Here is a 17,102-nt window from a genome sequence, read left to right on the forward strand (position 1 = left end):
GATATGAAAATTCTCAAAGTTTTGATCAAAAGACCCCTCCTTAACATTACAGAAAGCTGCTTCATACACATTTATCAATGTTTTAACCGTCCGACTCGTTGGCTGAATGCTCAGCGTACTGGCCTTTGGTTCAGAGTGTCACGGGTTCGATTCCCGGCCAGGTCGGAGATATAAACCTTCATTGGTTAATTCCATTGGCCTGGGGGCCGAGTGTTTGTGCTGTCCGCAACATTCCTGCAACTCATACACCACACATAACACTATCCTCCACCTCAATAATACGCAGTTACCTACACATGGCAGATGCCGCCCACCCTCATCAGAGGATCTGCCTTACAAGGGCTGCACTCGGCTAGAAATAGCCACACAAAATTGTTATTATTATTATTATATTTTAACCCAAATTATAAACTTAATGACATTTCTGAAAAGCAAAATATCCTATTCGACTTTCCAATTCCTATTTTTAGAAACATCAAACCTAAAATTCATAATTCAAGTTATTCTATTCACAGCAACTTCCCTCAGCAGCCACCTGTTTTCCCACATCCTTGGGCCCTGCCTAAAACTCATCCCTTTCCACCTCCCTTCCTTTCCCAGCCCTCTCCTCTCTCCTTGGCCCGCTCTTACTTTTTCTGTATTCCCTTTGAATCTCATAATCCTATCTGTACTCCTCCCCATTAGTGAGGCACACAGTAGGCCACACACCACATGCTTAGAGTTCGTGGTTTATAGCATTTAAAAATCAGACATTTAGCGTTTTGATTTTCAAATTAAGCATTTTGTAGCACCTACATTTCTCAAATTTAGCGTTTTGTGGCAAGTTGGTTAAAATAGGCATAATTTGCTAATAGTACGTGTTGAAGGGATGTTAAGTACAGTACAAAAATGGCCAGCCACACCAGTGGGATTCGAGCCCACAACCTTTGAATTCACTATAGAAAATAAGACAAACATCAACATAAGACTGCAAGAATTATTAACGCACTCACACGAATATGCCTATTACAAATTTACAAACACAATTTCAAAGTGAAAAATACTATTCTGAACGTATTTATTTATCACAGTACAACACACCTACAAGGAACAGGATTTTCAAGGGTGATTGAAGTACAACATGCCAGTTGTTTAAACGGTGTCCTCCTTCATTCGAGACCGCCTATTAGTTATAATTATCTTGTACTTGATAAAAAAAAATTCTACATCGACACTGTCCGTGGAGGCCTAAATGAACAGCAGTGCTGCCGAGGCAAGGGAAGGACTGCAAAACATTTTTTCTTCAAGTCTTTGATTGCAAAGTCGGCACATCAATATAGGCCTATCTGTATCGCTTACATAAAAATGTCCCGTATTGTGACTCTCGGCACGCTGTTTGATCGTCACTTCACTTCTACCCATGGTTACCAGACAATAACATAAATCGCTACCGTACTTTAAAACATGAACTACTGCTCAACATCAATGTCAAGAATAACCGGCTATGATCAAGGGTCAACACACAGAGAATGAACGTTTGTGCTTGAAAGTGTATTTGCTGTCTGATCGATTCTTCTTTGCAGTGCTCTTCGGCCAGTGAAAAATATTCCTCATTGAATGATTTAACCCTTTGGCCCACCATTACTTGTGAAAGGAAATATTCCCTTGCGTACCATTTATGTATTTTTTTCGTCACTTTAACATAAATTTGACTTATCACATGCATAAGAATACACAGAGCAAAGTGAGCTTTTAGCTCGTCTATAGTAACAGGAAACTAATGTTTTTGTTCGTAAGTATTAGTTTCAAGGGAAACAGATAAATTAGCAAGTGAATGTAGAGGCATAGGCATTGGCTTTCTTAGTAACGTGATCCCAGAGCTGTGGGGTTAGAAATTCATTCCCTACGTCCATTTCTTTCGGAAAATTCCCCCCCTCTCCCCTTTCGCTATAGAGTGAATTTCAGAAACTGGTTTGCATGTTATAGAAACAGGCTTATTGTCAACAAGATCATAATTCCAAGTATCGTTTTACTAGACTTTTCACCCGCTCTTGTTGCATTCTGGTTTTGTCACGTAGTTTCAATTGGCACTATCATCTCGGAACTGAAATCGGAATCACTTTCATCACTGTCGGTTGAAAAGGAAGAAGAAGAAGTATTTTCACTCTCCAGAGAATCATTTCTACTTTCAACATCACTATTTTCAAGCCAGTTACGACAAAAGGCATCCATGTCGCGCTTGGATGCCGCAGCAGGGAGGGGGGGGGGGGCAGTCCGGCAATGGAAGTTGCCATTGGTCGCTCTCGCGTGACGTCAACCGGCGGATAGCCTTAAGACAGCGCATGCTGTGTAGGTTGCGAGAACGTACTACTTTCGTAATTTACACGTTTTAAAAATGTGTAAAATAAACACAAATACTTAGTACTATATACAACTGAACAAATTCCACGGCCACCATGCATTAATTTAATTTAATTTGTCGTAAACCGAACATACCTGTATGCAGGAGAGTGAAGGGTATCCTCATTATTTTACTGGCTGAGATGCAGTCCACATCAGATTCTTCTTTGCGGCATATTTCTTTGCTGCTTGCAACTGCCTTTCCTTATTCAAATACCTGATGCGAATAAATGTCCTCGTCCTTGTATACAAATGAATTTTATTTTCATGCACCTGAGGAAACTTCGAAGACAAAGTTTTAATCACTTTGTCACACTTCGAACTGTCATGTCCATGAAAACCAGCAAATATAATTTCGAATTGTTTGACTGTGTTCACCCAATCTTTTGTCGGAGTAAAAAGGCTCCCTCGAGAAACAGTAGATATCCAGGAAAGAGAAATTGCCCCAGAAATCGGGCACATTTCAGTTCATGATCCCAGGAATTTATCAATCGCTCGGCATTTAAATGCGAGGTAGCCCGCCATGTACTGTACGGTATCGGAAGAAACGTCCTCATTATTAGAATAGTTCTGCCCTAACTCATGGACTTTACTCAGTAACTCTTCTTCGTCTTCTTTAATGTCTTCAATGTCAGAACTACGTATAATTTTCGCTGGGCTTTCTTCTGTTACTTCAATGCAAGGTTCACTACTTTTGAATTTGAAGAATTCCCCATCTGTTTCCTCGTACCGCGTTTTAACGTCTGCCACAGTTGTACTGTTTCTTTCTTCAGCAACTGATGTACTCGCTGATAAGGGTGTGACATGTCCGACTCGTTGGCTGAATGGTCAGCGTACTGGCCTTCTGTTCAGAGGGTCCCGGGTTCGATTCCCGACCGGGTCGGGGATTTTAACCTTAATTGGTTAATTCTAGTGGCTCGGGGGCTGGGTGTTTGTGCTGTCCCCAACATCCCTGCAACTTACACACCACACATAACACTATCCTCCATCACAATAACACGCAGTTACCTACACATGGCAGATGCCGCCCACCCTCATCGGAGGGTCTGCCTTACAAGGCCTGCACTCGGTTAGAAATAGCCACACGAAATTATTATTATTAGGGTGTGACATTTGAGTTTCCTGTTAAGATAAGAAGCCGAATCCTGTGTTTCACCTCGAGTGCTGTAGAGTTGTTATAAAAAGCACAAAGACCTCGAATTCTCGAAAAATAATTTTCTAGACAGTCTTGATTTAATCGAGATATTAGGGTTTTTGCTATTTACTTTACGTCGCACCGACACAGATAGGTCTTATGGCGACGATGGGATAGGAAAGGCCTAGGAAGTGGAAGGAAGCGGCCGTGGCCTTAATTAAGGTGCAGCCCCAGCATTTGCCTGGTGTGAAGATGAGAAACCACGGAAAACCATCTTCAGGGCTGCGGACAGTGGGGCTCGAACCCACTATCTCCCGATTACTGGATACAGTCCCAGAAGTGATGTGATGGAGATGAGCAATCCCTTTTGAAACGGCAAAAAAACCTTTTTTACTTCCAAAGCACATGCCACGGCAAACGTCAATGAACCTTCCTAATGTATGCTCCTGGCTCGGAAGAATGAGACCGAATCCGCTACGAAGAGGTGTACCATAGTCAAAGGGAACTCGAGGATTCAGAACATCGAAAACATCATTCACTAATTCAAAGAAAATGCTCTCGCGTTCCTTACGTAGAACATACTTCAATGCTTTAGCTGTACGGTGTGAAAACAAGCAGCCATTCTAACATTCTGTCGCGCTCGACCTGTGACACTGATGTGAGCTTCTGATATGTGCTGCGTAATAGATAAATCGCCTTTCTGGCTATCTAATACGTCCTGAATTATCTTCCTCATTCAGCTGTACGCGCTTCTAAGTGCCAATTTGGTAAATGCTGTGGTGGAACAGCATATGCATTTAGTTATTTAGCGGTAAACCGAGCAGCTCATTCTTTCAATCACGCTCGTAATCCTCCGGAAGGAAATGAGCTGAGCATATCCCTTTCAGACCTGAAAGAAAACTGGAGGTGTGAATTTTTGTTTGTACGTCAAGAACTGACTAAAATGCTCCTCAATACACATATTAATAGTTTATTTTACGAAATAAAAACTAACATCCGAAAAACAGGACCCACACAATTGTGCGTATCAAAATTCAAAACCTCGTTGTATCACGTACGATGGTGTAGCTTCAAAATTTACGTTCACTAACCAATGTACACACTTCATTGAATATATTCCGGTATTCAGTAAAGGTTCTAGATTAATATAAACGCAGTAAATAAATACTTACTTTCGGCACTACTGCTTCCTGCCATCTCGCCGATCAACTGTGCTTTTTAAACTATTCTTCCTTCGCCCTGGCGGTCAAGCGCATACTAAAATCAATTGAAATACACGCCACGTGTCCTGCACAATCACTGCAGTCCGGTGTAGCGCCGAAAAAACATCAAATACGGTCAGGGATAACTAAAATACGAACCCGCACAATTGTGCGTACTCGGTCTGAAAGGGATATACGTGCATTGTTCACGTTGATTTCATCGGCACGCTTGCACCGTGATAACCATTCTCTCTGTGTCACTGCATCTTTAGGGAAACGATCATACATTATACCAGTCGTCTTGTAACTGCACAATTACTGTTATCTTTACTTATGGCAAATAGCTTCTCATGGATGACAGCTTCTCTCACAACGCTTCCTTTTTACTGGTTCCTCACGCACACACTCACTAGTTACCTAGTTTTCACACACTCCTAAGCCTGCCGGGGCCTCAGTTATCCGCCACATGACGTCACAGCGCGCAAAGCAGTGTGGGTAAAATTTCCGCTGAACGGGCGGGAGTGGCCTACCTTATAATAGTCCACTTACCTTGGGATGCCGCCATGATTTTTTCGAGCGGCAAACTGGGGTGATTTTTGTTTTCCGTACTTCAGCTGCTCAGAGTTACTATATTCAGAGAGAAAATAGATTCAGGTATCATCTGACATCAATCGGGTAGGCTGCAAAACAAACAGAATAAATCTCTCTGACCAGCTAACCGTGATAATAACTTATAAATATTCCGTGCACCAGGACGGAAGTGTCCGTCAAAGTATGTTACCGCCTTACGATGGCAATGAGCGCCGTAATAATTATTTCTCCTGAAATAAATAACAAACATATATACGGTAGTATTTTTTAGAAACATGCATCGTTTTTAAAAGATATATGTTTATTTCGTATAAAACCGAGAATTTCGCATCTATTTCGCATAAATTGCATAAATTCGCATTTTGAACAAATTTCGCATTTTATCGCTAATTCAAAATCGCTAAAAACCATTCGTACGGGTCATATAAGATGAAGGCACATACACTGACAAAGATTCGACGTATTTAGCATTTATCGCAAATGCTAAAAATCACAAACTCTACACATGCTGTAACGTAAGGTAAGTCTCATATAACTTATGCCATTTGATTTGCACTCTCTCTTCTTTTAGTTCATTAATTTTGACCATCATTTATTTAGGTCAACTTCATGGACACCACATTGAACTGCGAATCTCCATCAATTGCATTGTATGAACTACCAGCCATTAATCATATCATTGTGTGCCATTTTTGACAATCTTCATTAGCACTTTTCAAGATATTTTATCAGAAAGCGCTAACATTTTAATGTGATGCATTGCATCCAAGGAATTGAGTATCTTATTTTAATTTCACATTTTTATGTGTTTTGCACATAGTTCATCCTTTTATTACCTTTTAATATAATTTGTGTTTGTGTATTTGTTTTATTCATTAGATGTATTTGTACTGTTTTATATTATGGCTGATGACGGCCAGCCAAGGCCAAAACTAGTTCCAAACAAGGTTTAAATGTAATATAAACATTGCATAATATAGTATTGAAAAGGAGAACCACTATAACATAAGTTTAATTATTATTGTAGTATTATGTGTCGTGTTTCTGCAGTGTACTTCCCATGTGGTTCCTCCATCTTTCCCTGTGTAGAGGGTCTGTTTTGTACTGTTTGGTCAGAATTTGTAACAACAGGTTCAGTTTCAATTCCAGAAAACTCTGTTTAATTTGTTCAACATTATAACAGCAAATGTCAATTACATAATCTATATCTTCACCTGCTTCTTCCTTCCTGTTCATCTAATTTTCCACTTGATCTATCCATTGTAACAATTTCTGTGCATTCTCAAAAACAATACTTCAATATTTTCGAATATAGTCAATACTGTATATTTATATTATTCAACAATTCTGGATATACTAATGTAACAAACTGCAAGGTGAGGGAAAATCTGACTGAACTGCAAGGATGACAAGAACGTACCACAAACAAAAGTAACAAACCTTCACCAACATGCAACAGTCACGGAGTGATGCAGAAAATAAGAAACATGGAATACCTAGAAGGATAGACACTGGTGCAAAATAATTGTGCAGTCCGACAAAATCAAGAATTTAGGGATTCCCTCACCACTCCCTGGTGTCAGGTTATTAAAAGATTGCTATGATAATAGTACAAGTTGCCCGTTAAACATAAAATAAAAAGATAAAGAAAGGAAACAATGATATTAATGACAAAAAATGGAAACAAGTAGCTCCAAAAAATTGCATGTGGTGTACAATTACACATGGGGCCGATGACCTTCGATGTTAGGCCCCTTAAAACAATAAGCAAGCAATTACACATGTGCTTTCTTAATCCCAAGAATTCCTTGAAAAATGTACCCATGCTTTGCTGCAGTATTCTACATTTTATATGGATTTCTGTGTAAATTACTGTACACACAGTGAGTAAGAGTTTTGTTGAAAATGGCAGGCCACATTTCCTACGACCATTCAGAATAGAGTTCAGGGTTTGTACTATAATGGCTAACTCACTTGCCAGTTGCCATTAACAATAGAGATGGGGAGATTTCAGTATCAAGACAGGCCCCTTTTCCTAATGCCAGTCGCAATCAAGAATTTAAAATCTCAGGAATAGAACCAGCTTTTGGGTGGTTAGGCCATGTGCATTTGGAGAGTTTCGCCCAGACGTGCTACTTGGACTCATCAGTCGAAATGGCACGCCCCTCCAATACTTTGCTTAGCAGTGTCAGACCAACTGCATGGTCCTGTAGTGTTAGAAAATAGGGATTGCTGACCTGCTAAAGGAGAAGTGAATTCTCTGTTTTCAAAAATATGTACTGCCGGTCTCAGCAGTGCATGTGGGTTGTTTGAAATAAAAGCCTAGTACCTGTGATTTGATTTCCATGGAAGACTAGAGGCTACGTGACTGTGATATAAATATTGAAAATAATGGAGAGCTACAGGGCTGCCTCCTTACTTCATTAGTCAATAAACTATGACCCTAATGTTGATAATAATAAAATATATTTTTCCAGTATCTTTCTTTCAGTAAAATATTAGTGGAAACTTTTTTTGGCTCATTTTCATATAATGACTTCTGTTGCAGTGTGAAATGGGCAAGGAAATAGAGATCAAGGAGGAACCTGTTTGGCTTGAAGGCACAGCAAGTACATCCTTTGTAAGTATCATTCCTGATTACTTAATAGTGATCAGAATTTAAGTGATATTTAAAATATTTCAGAGCTATTAGTTACAAAGTGTTTCACCTGGAATAATGTTCAGTGCATAACAATAAATTGTAACAAGAGGCAGACACTCACCAACTTTTAAAATGTACTTTGTCAGATGTTTCATTTTGTTCTACTTTCATAGCATGACATATCTAGCTTTTAGTCTGGTAGGTGTGCTGTATGTTGTGGCTGTTAGTGGCCATCAGATGAGTGGTGATGGCATGCTGGATGTCATTCATTGTTATTGGAAATAGTGGATAGTTGTTGACATTGGAACCTTGTATTCTTAATTTTCCCTCATGGATTGTTTAATGGTTGGCTATATAACACTAATAATTTTCAGTTTAAATTAGCAGAACAGGTCCTATTCTGTAGAGAACGAGCACCTTCAGCTTACCTACAAGACCCCTGTAAGATTCCCAGTGAGTTTGAGATATCAGTACCTGAATCCTGGAGTTGATTAGGGATCCTATCAGTGCTGTGGACTTTTTCTTCATTTGGTAAAACTACTATGGAGACATTCAGGTTACTGTTCATGAAGACATAACTGATTGTGATTGGTCGGGTCCTTTTTGCCTACCAGCATGAGAGGATCAAGTTCATTATTGCAGTATTGATTAATCTATATTATCCTCTTTTTCATAAACAGATTTACACTGACTGAGCAAATGTCATGGGGTAGCGGAGCACTGATGCGCAGGTGTGTTGTCTATGCACCACACGCCCCCTGTGCCAGCGGCAGTTGTATAGGAGACCTTGTGAGCAGTGGCTGTGCATGTGACAGGTGTAACACGGAACGTCGTCGTGAGCTGACACCGTTCAAACAGGGTGTGGTGGTCGGTGCCCGACGGATGGGAAGTGCGATTTCGGAAGTGGTGCGGGAATTCGGCTTTACACAATCAACCGTGTCCAGGGTGTATCATGAATGGTTGAATGCGGGTGTCACCCTCCACAACAAACGAACGACCGCCCGTCAAGCCACCCTCGATAACAGTGACCGGCGACATCTGAGACGGATTGTCAATAGTGACAGACGGGCAGCCGTGCAACAAATCATGGCTCAGTTCAACACAGGCCGTGCTGGACACATCTCCCGGTGGACAATCCGTAGGAACATGGGTTCTATGGGGTATGAGAGCCGGCGCCGCACATGGGTGCCACTATTAACCTAACTTCATCGGGCACGACGCGCATTTGTCGCCAGTCACCAGGGATGGACACTGGAACAATGGCGTAACGTGATATGGTCAGACGAATCATGATTTCAACTGCACCATGCCGATGGGAGGCACCATGTATGGCGCAGATTACATGAAGCGATGGATCCCGCCTGCCTCGAAGGTGTGGTCCAGGGTACTGGTGTCTCTGTTATGGTCTGGGGTGCATTTTCCTGGTAAGGAATGGGCCCCTTAGTTGTTCTGCAAGATACTTTGAATGGTACGGGGTATGTTGAGCTGCTCGGAGACCATCTCCACCCATTTTTGGCCTTCCAGCACCCAGGCGGTTCTGCGGTATTTCAAGGTGATAACGTGCCGCCACATCGCTCCCATGTCACAAGGGAATGGTTCCTGGAACATGCAGCAGAGGTCCAACGACTGCCATGGCCACCCAGGAGCCCTGATATGAACCCTATCGAACATATCTGGGATGTCCTGGAACACAGGCTCCGTGCCATAGATCCTGCACCCACCAACAGACCAGCATTGGCGGCCGCTCTGCAAACAGTTTGGTGTTAGCTGCGTCCAGACGACTACCAGGGACTTGTCGACTCACTTCCATGGTGTTTCACTGCAGTTCGCAGGGCCAGAAGAGACCCCACACGCTATTAGGTGACTATCCCATGACATTTGCTAAGTCAGTGTATATTGATATGTGCATGGGGAGTTTGCTAATTATTGATTTTTACTCATCTTTCCTCCTGATTGAATAGATTTTATAACATTGTTGGTCAACTTTGATAATTGGATTTTCCAATTCAATATATAAAGGGCCTGTGTGATCATGGAGGGAAATTTTTAATTTGATATTTTCAAGGTTTTAGTTGTTTATGTACAATTTTTTCATGCTGTGTTCCATCTACTTCCACTTAATTTATATTCTCCTTTTTTATTGGTATCAGTAACTTATTTATGAAATTGTTTACTTACTGATTTTAAAGTTTGTGCAGCCATCTCTAAGGTCAGAACTCCATTAACCTTACTATGAACTATTCTGTTGAGTTTTTATGAATTATTCATGAAAAACAACCAGAACACCAAACAGTCATGGAAGCCACTGAGAAGCAAAGGTGTGAGAGAGCTATGGAAGGGGGATGATGATTATTTATACTCCTCTACTTGAACAATGTATGCCTTGCTCAGGATGGTCACGGCATGCTAGCATTTCTGACGGAACTCCTAGATGCAGCAGTTGTGGGTGTTCTTGAAATTAGTGTCCTTGCAATTGTAAATACCCAGTAGTGGTGCCTAAAGAATGCCTTAAATATGTCCCCACAACAAAAAAGTGGTGCAACGTAGAGGAATATGTAAACACCACCAGGTCATTCTCATTAATGATCCCAATCCAGCGGGCTGAGAGTTACTCATCCAGGTAGCAATACGACTTCTATTCATCGGTAAGATGGAGTCCAAACTTGTCGGAATTTTGAAATTACCAGAATCATAATAACTACAACTGCAATGCTTCAAGATACGACATAACTGTCACAATACTCTTAAGGCTTCCTACACCTTTGCTTTTGAGATTGCACAGATAGATAAATCTAGAGCAGTATTATTCTTATTTCCTGTTAGGGTGAGGAATTTGCAGAGCTCATGTGAATAATGAGATGGTTAAATATTCCACTGAAGGGAAAAGTCACCTTATACTGAATTTAAAAACCAGTTAAGAGCAAAATAGCTGACCACCACTTTTCCCACCATGATATTGGGTGGTGTGAATAAAAATAAGACTAAGCGAGTGAGCATGTACTCGCTGAGTGTCTGAGCGTCTCTCTGCCGATGATCTTCCACTCTGCATTTGCAGTGAATAATAATGTAGAGTAGAGCCTCCGTGGCTCAGACGGCAGCGTGTCGGCCTCTCACCGCTGGATACTGTGGTTCAAATTCCGGTCACTATATGTGAGATTTGTGCTGGACAAAGTGGAGGCGGGACTGGTTTTTCTCCGGGTACTCCGGTTTTCCCTGTCATTTTTCATTCCAGCAACACTCTCCATTCTCATTTCATAGCATCTAACAGTCATTAATAAATCACTTTGGGAGTGGCGACCGCATCGTACAAATAGCCTATATATGATTCATTCATTTCATTCCTGACCCGGTCAATGACTGGAAAACAGATTGTAGGTTTTCTTTTTCAGTAATGTAGAGTGGAAGCACAGAGTAAACTCAAGTGTCTGGAGCAGCCACTCAGTGTCACTGATCAAGGTCAGGCACTTGCCATGTAGATAACACTTCGATGACTTCCGGATAGTTCAATGCTCAACATGGTAGAAGACAATGTGGAATTTCATTCCACTTTTATCTCCATTTTAAAGGAACATAGATTCAGTTTTCAAAGTCACGTTACCCAGTGTTGCCAGATTACTGAAAATAAGTTAAGGGACAGCTGTGTTTTCGAGGATATCTGTGCGTAACATAATCGACAACTAGTGAACTTCTAATTTTACAGAAGTGAAATGCCATCACAGAGCAGTTTATTAATAAATAATAGTACACATACCGAAACAAACATTTTATTTCCATGCTGATACCATGTCCTTCAGCATATTTTTGGACCAATTGTAATAGTCTTTGCATGAAACTGAAGAAAAATTTACACAGAACATCTGTTTCTCACATCCCAACATTTTGCATTCATATATGAAAATAACTCTCCCGACTAAAGAATTTGAGGCAAATATGTTCAAACAAGAAGAAACCATTTTCACAAAGTTTGTTACTTCATATGCCCCTACACTTTGGGATATTTATATTTATCTACATCAACATCATTCTACCGGGCACGCAGCTGTGAGCTTGCATCCGGGAAATAGTGGGTTCGAGCCCCACTGTCGGGGGCCCTGAATATGGTTTTCCGTGGTTTCCCATTTTCACACCAGGCAAATGCTGGGGCTGTACCTTGATTAAGGCCTCGGCCACTTCCTTTCCAGTGGTCTTTCCTGTAGCATCGTTGCCACAATATCGATCTATGTCGGTGTGATGTTAAGCCAATTGTAAATAAAAAAACACATTCTGTATGTTTAACTTAAAAATAAGAGCACCAATATCATAGAAGGATATCTCTTTTGCTAGAATAAAAAATCTTGCAAATGGAAAGAGCACGGTGCATGCGGCACTGATGGCAGTTCATTATTACCCATTATATCCACCATGCTGGAGAACCCAAAACTCACCAAAATTGTAAGCAATGAACCAAAGATTTTTTTCGGTCTTAGCGAACAAATATACCAGAGTAAGTTCTCTTTGCAATGAAAACATCAGACAGAAAGAAGAAAAGAGAGATTTTTGAAGGAAATATGATACCAGTGATGTAAAAACTGGCTTATTTCTCTTGAGTTACAAAATGCTCGAAAATACGAGACAACAACCATCTCGGATAAGAACCGTTTGGGGCGCGGGACATGTAGAATGAATATGGGACTGCCCATAAAATCTGGGATGTTTCAGAACCCTGCAATTACCTGATATGAAGCACAAGGAACCAAGTGCAATAAATGCAGTTCAGTGTGAACTTCTTGCTAAATTTAACGTAAATATTTCGGTCCAACAACTGTTGGTAAAAATTTACAAAACATGAACACAAGACTAGAATATAAAGTAGAATTAAAGTGTACTGGAAACAAGCCCATATCGTTAAAATAATGGGATAAGCGGCTGATGAATTTAATGCAGGGGAAGAATAATCCTACCATCGGCCGTCTCAATGGTAGGAAATTATAGCCTGAAAATGAAGACATTAATAAATTGAGGACAATGGTATAATGTAAATAACAAAAGCTAATTATGATGAAAATGGTATATTGACAGTTGATTGTATTTTTTGAGGAGCCAGATCTGCAGGAGTTGTCATCCCTTCGACTTCCAACAGAGGCATCATAACTCTGAAAACATCAGAATTCCTCTGGATTCGGGAGTCATGGACTGAGCCAGGCCATGGTTGAACTCTTCCTTTCCATTGCAAGTGGTCTGTACATTAATGCTAGGGACATCTTTTCTGTAAACGTAGTCATTCCCATGAATATGTGGCTTCTGAATTTGTACATGAGTACAGTTTACAGTTCCGACAGCATAAGGGAAGTTAAAACGTTCTTGTCACTTAGCCTGTGCTTCCTGCATCCAAGCAACATTTGTTGGAATTTTATCTAATAATCTGCCCTCATTTGTATTCATGTCAAAACCTGCGAAAATGTTTTTGACACAATGCTCCAAGGTGTCTGCACCAACTCCACACTGTAATCCAGGGTCACTAATATAACGCAAGGAGATTTTCACTTCGTCTTAATTTGTTAGTGCACCACCTCTTGTTTCTTTGGAGTGCCCATTTAAATACTCCACTAACCATTCAGCATGGTCCTTACTGGACCTGTATAACACTTTGTAATCAAGTGGAATCTGTGAAGTTTATATAATTTTCTTTTCGGATTAACCACCACCAAAAACTCTGCCATGCTGCTGAACTTGACACTATCATTTGGAGTTACCTACTGAATTCCCTCAAGGAAACATGAGCAGATGTTTACTGGAAAAAGTGCCTGCTTTATCTTTAATCACCGGAAATCTGGAGCACCCATTCTGCTACTCGAGCGACTGGAGTGTGTTCTCAAGGTCACAGGCCTTCTGTGAGGACTGCTGCCGACCGGCAGTTTTTATTCACCTTGTTGCGAGTGCCTGCTCTAAATTCTCGAGTAAAGAGTGCGTGCTCATTTTTATTCACACCACCCATTACAACACTGGTAACACCCAACCTGATTGTGTGACTGTAGGTACAGCAGCTGCTGTATTAATGTTCTATGAAATCTACAAGAACTGAAGGAATATTATAATAACCTTATCATTATTACCCTTTTTTGAAATAAAGTCCTGCAGGATTTCAGGAATTTAGTTTGGGAGCACATCTAGAGGGAGTGGTAGGGCAGGCCATGACATTAGTGTGATAAAACGATTGTTGTAAATATAAGTTCAACTACAGTGCTCTCCCTTAGACCTTTTAAATGGTCACGTTGCCCTGCCGTGTTAGCAGACTGCCCATCTAACATAACCTAGATATGCACTAGTTACATATTGTAAAACTGTATGATCAATTATTATTTTCAGCATAATTGCATCAGTTACAACAAAGTTCAATTGTTTAGCAGTTCCCCATGGCGTCACAAACCTGTATGTCAAACCACAGCAATGAAATGGGTATCTCCGGTATTGAATGATTATGAACAAGCAGTAGAACACTAGAAGTTCAAAATACTCTCGAGTCTTGTTCATGATAATAACACTAAAATAGTTCAATATGGCATTTAATGTTACCTGTCTTGTAATATGAATGCCCTGAGGGGAATAAATTACATTTTTTCATCTCTCTTTTGGTATATTCCCCGCCTGGCTGGCCATTCATTCCTGATACCTGGCTGACAAAGTTTCTGGGGAAAACACTGCACTAGTTAGAGAAGAATCAGATGGGACAGGATAAAGTGACATAGAAAGCTGCATCATTCTAGTCCATCGACTGATAAGCCAAGCATATTAATAATGACTGTAATCTATATAATTATACATTTCAGGTGCAACAATGATACCTACATATCTTTTAGCTTTGGAGTTTTGCCTGTCTTTTTTTTTTTGTTTTTGCGTTCTTATAGCTGGAAAACTAGAGGATATATTTTAATTCACCTTTAGAATCCTCTTATGCATGGATAGATTTAAGTTCAATATCATTTCGACATCGACGAATGGACTGGGTGTTTATAGGAAGACTAAAACTGTAATTCTACTCCCCCACAAAATATACATGGCCGATCTTTTTGAAATCTACCAACCTTACTGGGAATCTATTTCTAAAACTTTCTTCTCATGTACACTATTTTAATAGGAAGATCAATAAGGGAGTTGTCTTTAACAGAATGTCTTTATTCCTAGAGCACTTAGCCTGTGAGAATCATTCTTTCCACCTGAAGGGAATTTCCCATTTTTATAAATCACTTATATTGAATCAGTTTTTATATTCACATGAAACAGTAGACATGCTGTCATGATATCAAGGAATACATACTCATGGTGTGTAAACTCACTGATATTAATTCAAAAGAGAAAATAAAACAGAATATTTACAACATATTGTTCTTCATATCCTTCCCTATTGGGAAGGAGTGGCACAAATCAAAATTAAGCACTATGGGCATCAAACTATCTACCTGGTCATTTCAGTCACTCACCTGAAGTAATCTCCAAAAATAAAAAGTTAAGCATTGGAGAAATTCATAAACATAATTTATTAGGCGTTTTCACTTAATAATACCAATATAAATGCCCTGTTATTGGACATTATAAATTTACTCATTCAGGTCAAATATTTCAGATTCCCTATGGGAATCACCATCTATAGCATTTTCACTTGTCGACCGCTCGTGGTTACCAGTACTCCCTTTGAGGAGTCTGATGAGTCATACTGTTCCTGAGAGTGAAATCTACTGGTTCAGTCGTCAGCATCCTCTACAGTTTCAGAATTCACTGATGTGGACTAATCACATCACCTGACAATGTTTTCAACCTCATAACTCTTCCATCTCTTTCCCACAATACACTTCCAGCACCCGTGTTAATGGCCAGTTGGTCCAATTCTTTCCATCAGCTCTAACTGGCACCACATCTCCTTTTGCAGTGTTTGTAGGTATCTTGTTCTGCCTCTAATCAGCTGACTTAGGTACTCTTCTCAAAATCTTGCTGCACCTGTAGTAGAAATCAAAATCTCCTGGGTAAGTTCACAGAATCCAGTTGATCTACATCTAGAATGCACATGCAGACATCGTCTTGCAAAATACATGAAGGTGAAAGTTGGTTGAGATCTTCAGGCTTCTCAGGCAAGTAAGTAAGAGGACGGGAATTAACCATGGCTTCACACGCACACAGTAGGATTGTCATCCCTTCGTGACACAGTTATGCTCTCCCAAAGACACACCTCAAAATTCTCTTTACTACCCAATTCACACGTCACCAACCAAATCACCTGCCTGCTGTGGGAGGGTTAATCCTCTACTTTATTGGCTGCATTGAGGACTCTCTTCCTTTGTGGTTTTAGTCGCCAGTTCAAAACTAATTACCAGTGAAATTTGTTCCAATGTTGTTGTAGACAACTTTTGGACTTTTTCATCGAGCGATTACATACATACATACATTATCATTATAGACTGTTATGCCTTTCAGCGTTCAGTCTGCAAGCCTCTGAGAATTTACTAAACGTCGCCACAATCCTCGATTTGCAACTAGTGTTGTGGCCTCATTTAGTTCTATACCTCTTATTTTTAAATCGTTAGAAACAGAGTCTAACCATCGTCGTCTTGGTCTCCCTCTACTTCTCTTACCCTCCATAACAGAGTCCATTATTCTCCTAGGTAACCTATACTCCTCCATTCGCCTCACATGACCCCACCACCGAAGCCGGTTTCTGCGTACAGCTTCATCCATTGAGTTCATTCCTAAATTAGCCTTTATCTCCTCATTCCGAGTTCCCTCCTGCCACTGTTCCCACCTGTTTGTACCAGCAATCATTCTTGCTACTTTCATGTCTGTTACTTCTAACTTATGAATAAGATATCCTGAGTCCACCCAGCTTTCGCTCCCATAAAGCAAAGTTGGTCTGAAAACAGACCGATGTAAAGATAGTTTTGTCTGGGAGCTGACTTCCTTCTTGCAGAATACTGATGATCGCAACTGCGAGCTCACTGCATTAGCTTGACTACACCTTGATTCAATCTCACTTACTATATTACCATCCTGGGAAAACACACAACCTAAATACTTGAAATTATCGACCTGTTCTAGCTTTGTATCACCAATCTGACATTCAATTCTGTTGGATTTCTTACCTACTGACATCAATTTAGTCTTCGAGAGTCTAATTTTCATACCATAC

General features: G+C 40.3%; 1 protein-coding gene across 1 annotated transcript in view; it reads left to right on the top strand.

Moving 5' to 3' along the window:
* LOC137502936 (uncharacterized) overlaps positions 1-17,102 on the top strand; it is a 233,703-nt gene that overhangs the window by 8,493 nt on the left and 208,108 nt on the right. The window contains exon 3 of the mRNA XM_068230150.1: positions 7,856-7,927. Coding sequence (XP_068086251.1) covers positions 7,856-7,927 — 72 coding nt within the window. The remainder of the gene's footprint in view (positions 1-7,855; positions 7,928-17,102) is intronic.

The sequence above is a fragment of the Anabrus simplex genome, chromosome 13, assembly GCF_040414725.1.
Source record: "Anabrus simplex isolate iqAnaSimp1 chromosome 13, ASM4041472v1, whole genome shotgun sequence".
NCBI classification, from domain to species: Eukaryota; Metazoa; Arthropoda; class Insecta; order Orthoptera; family Tettigoniidae; genus Anabrus; species Anabrus simplex.